Raw genomic sequence first — 3,580 nt, 5'->3', positions numbered from 1 at the left:
ATCACAACTCTTTCACACTACGTGCTTCCTTATTCTCTTGCTCTCACCATTTATGTCACATTCTTTCAACCATTTGCTCACTTCAATTTCCAAAAAAAGTCATTTTTTTTTCACCTTCAACTACCACCAGTTACACTTATTCTGAACTTCAGATCAAACCAAAGTTTGTTCCATTATCTCAGAGCCGCCAAACTTCTTCTATTTCCTTTTTTTTTTTTTTTTGCTTCTACTAATTTAATCTTTTTATTCCCTCTTTCCTCTAATTTACAACTCTCTTTCCTAAATCCCTTTGAGATTCAGATAACAATGGGCTGTGAGCTGCACCCTGGGGGAGCCAAGGTAGCCTTCTATCGATTTGCTTATCAAGGATCAGAGCTCTTGTACTACCAGAACAATTCATTGTTTCCATCTCCAAATGGTGGAACAAGAGCTCAGGATGTGTACAGACTATTTAATCAGAATCGTGCCATCAAGAAAATAGTTCAGAAGATTCTCAGTGACACCTGCCCACGTTTCCTCTTGAGTATTCTTGATGCAGGGAAGGCCGATCTCCAGAGACAAGGTCAGTCCCATATCCTTCCTCCAAGAATTTTCTAAAATTACACACATTCCCACCTTCCCGTCAAATTGAGGATAAGGGGTGAAGAGGAAGAAGGATAATGGGTGATGAATTCCCAGCATGTGACAGATGTGTCTGTAAATCAGAGGTTCTCTACCTTCTGGCCCTTTAAACACAGTTCTTCATGTTGTGACCCAACCATAAAATTATTTTCATTGCTACTTCATAACTGTAATGTTGCTACTGTTATGAATCCTAATGTAAATATCTGATATGCAGGATGGTCTTAAGAGACCCCTGTGAAAGGGTCATTGGACAGCCAAAAGGGTCAAGACCCATAAGTTGAGAACCGCTGGTCTAAGCTAATGTGAAGATATGAACTTCCAAGTCTGTGTTAGTGTCCTTATCTCAGTATCTCTCCTGTTCTCTGCAGTAAAACCAGAGGCCTGGCTGTCCACTGGCTCTAATCCTGGTCCTGACCATCAGATGCTGGTTTATCATGGCTCTGGTTTGCATCCGAAGTCAATTTGGGTAAAGTGGATGCGAGGTGAACAGGTACAACAGGGCACTCAACAAAGTGATATCCCGCCCAATGCTGATGGCACATGGTACCTTCAGGTTTTCTTGGATGTGGAAGCCACTAAGACATCTGGCCTGTATTGCCGGGTGAGACATAGCAGCCTAGGAGGCCAGGACATCCTCCTCTACCTGGGTAAGAAAGACTGGGGCCTGCACTGGGAAAGGGAGTAGATAGCGGTCTACAAGCAGAGCAGAAGAGCCAAGTAAAACATTTGGGATTTATGGACTCCAGACCCAAAAGAATGAAAATAGTTCAATAAATAAGGAGTTGAAAATGAGAGACCTGCAGAAGTAGGAAGATGTTGAGGGTTAGATGAAAGATTCAACTCTGAAGACAGAGAGAGGAAACAAGAACAAAGATTAGTGAGGCGAACACTCAAATAAAAAAGGCAGACCAGGGAAAGGCAGTAAACAGGGGGTGGGTTGGAAATGACACCTTGTGTGCACCCAAACCCACAGAACATCATCAAGGCTCCGTGGGCTGGATCATCTTGGCAGTGATGGTGCCCCTGGTGCTTCTGACAGCTCTTGCATTTTGGCTTAGGAAGCGCTGGTGAGTTTTTTGTGCCCATCTTTCCTGTTCTTTCATCCACTCCCTACTTGTCTTCCCACCTTTCTTCCCTCTCCTCTTAGTTCTTCTTTCCTCAGTCCCTTTCCTTTTATCTTCAGTTCTCACCTCCTCCTCATGCAGAGTAACTTCCATCTCTGTTCTTATCAGGTCACACTGTGAGCCGCCTGCCAATCTTCTTCCTCTGGAATGAGATCCTGCAGCCCTGGGGTTCCAGACATGTTTAAACGCAGCATGGCGACAATGTCCGCTCAGCTCTCCACGTACAACTTTGGTTGTTTATGTGTTGTTATTTGTGTGTTTAACAGTTACTTATTAATATAAAATAAAGGTAATTTTGCTTTCTGACCTGGGTCTGAGATTATAAAACTCTTATTTTAACTCTGGATAAAATGAGATCCTAGCAACCACTACATATTGAAAAACTGATGAATCTCAGGCCCATTTGAGATGTCACTTCTTTGTGGGGGCCTTCCCTGATTCACAAGTGGAAGCAGTGCCTGAACTCCCACCACGCTTTTCAGTGGACTTTGCTGAATCTACTTCTAACTTTTAATCCATTGTTATAGTCGTTTAGGCCCCTTTTCACCTTCTAATTTTTAAGCCTGAGAGCAAAGTCTGTCTTTTTAAAATTTGTATCATTTACAAAGTGTATAACTGTATGTAATATGCTTTCAATAAAAGCCTGTGTTAAGTTTGCTTAGCATTTACCACTAAGATCAGGTACCTGAGTTCTAGAGCAAGAAAGGAGAAAACAAGGAAGTAACTAGTGACAATATTATATATCCTGCTACTTAACACAAACACATTTTTCTATCAATTTTTAAAAAAGAATATACTATTCATATGTTAATTCAGGCTCAATGTGTATGAAAAGAAAATTCGAGGCAATATTCATAAAAGTACACAGGAAATTCAACACTTCCATTGGTCTGGTTCACTCCACTGGCTCAAGCATCAAGGAATGAATCTTAAGTTTAGAATAGTTCAGTAAATGCAGTAGTGGCAATTTTCCTTTTATTTCCTTTAACAAAAGAAAATCTTGACAACCCAGTCCTAATCTTGGACATACCCAATGCTACAAATACTACCATTTTGTAATACCTTCAAGTAACAGCCAACCATTGAAAACAAAAAGCCTGTCTTGTTGCCAGTTATTCCACAGGTAGCAATAGCACCTTCTAAAAGGCGGATTTGGCTGGTCATAAGTGTAAGAAACATTTTAAACAAAAGGAAGAATCTAGAGCAAAAATAATTTTGGCATCCATGCTCAAAATTAACCAAAAAGGAAAAACAGATATTTTAAAAAACATAACTGCTCACAAAAACATGACAAGCAACAGACTCGGTCATAATCAAAACCAGTAAGTTTACATGTTTTATCACAACCAATTCTTTAAGGGTAAAATAATTACTTAATACTGATAAATTAAATAAGCACAGAATAGCTCCTTTTTCCAAAATATATATGCCACCTTTTTTTTTTTTTTACTGCAATGGAAACACATTTATTTAAAATTAAAAAAATTTAAGTTATATTCCCATTGAAGTTATTCTAATTTACTTACTTCCTGTACAGTTTTCTATAGAATAACAATTATAGAATCACAATGTAATTTTAGAAAACAATATAGAGACCCATTAAAAAAAATCAACACCTTGTGAACTATGAGTTAAATAAAGTGGAATGGACCTAAGATTAGTATTTTTTCTAAACTGAGATAAAGATCCTATGTTTAAAATTAGCCCTTTGGCACTGGCAGTTAAAGTTGTTTGTAATTTGTACCTTTATTTTTCCTTCTTCAAATCTCAGGCTCTATCTCTCCCAAATCCACGGGATATGCTTGGCTGCCATACAATTCATTTACCTACAA

General features: G+C 38.8%; 1 protein-coding gene across 1 annotated transcript; it reads left to right on the top strand.

The window, feature by feature from the left end:
• Nucleotides 1–279: 279 nt before the first annotated feature.
• Nucleotides 280–1,695, top strand: LOC132238801 (T-cell surface glycoprotein CD1a-like; the record flags this gene model as incomplete). The annotated part of the gene is made up of 3 exons (XM_059704853.1): nt 280–562; nt 993–1,271; nt 1,598–1,695. Coding segments are annotated over 3 exons (660 nt in total), but the record flags the coding sequence as incomplete, so codon positions are not given.
• Between the last annotated feature and the right edge of the window lie 1,885 nt (nt 1,696–3,580).

The sequence above is a fragment of the Myotis daubentonii genome, chromosome 7 (genome assembly GCF_963259705.1).
Source record: "Myotis daubentonii chromosome 7, mMyoDau2.1, whole genome shotgun sequence".
Lineage (NCBI taxonomy): Eukaryota > Metazoa > Chordata > Mammalia > Chiroptera > Vespertilionidae > Myotis > Myotis daubentonii.
Note: the sequence above shows the minus strand (reverse complement) of the source record. Positions and strands in the feature narration are given on the sequence as shown.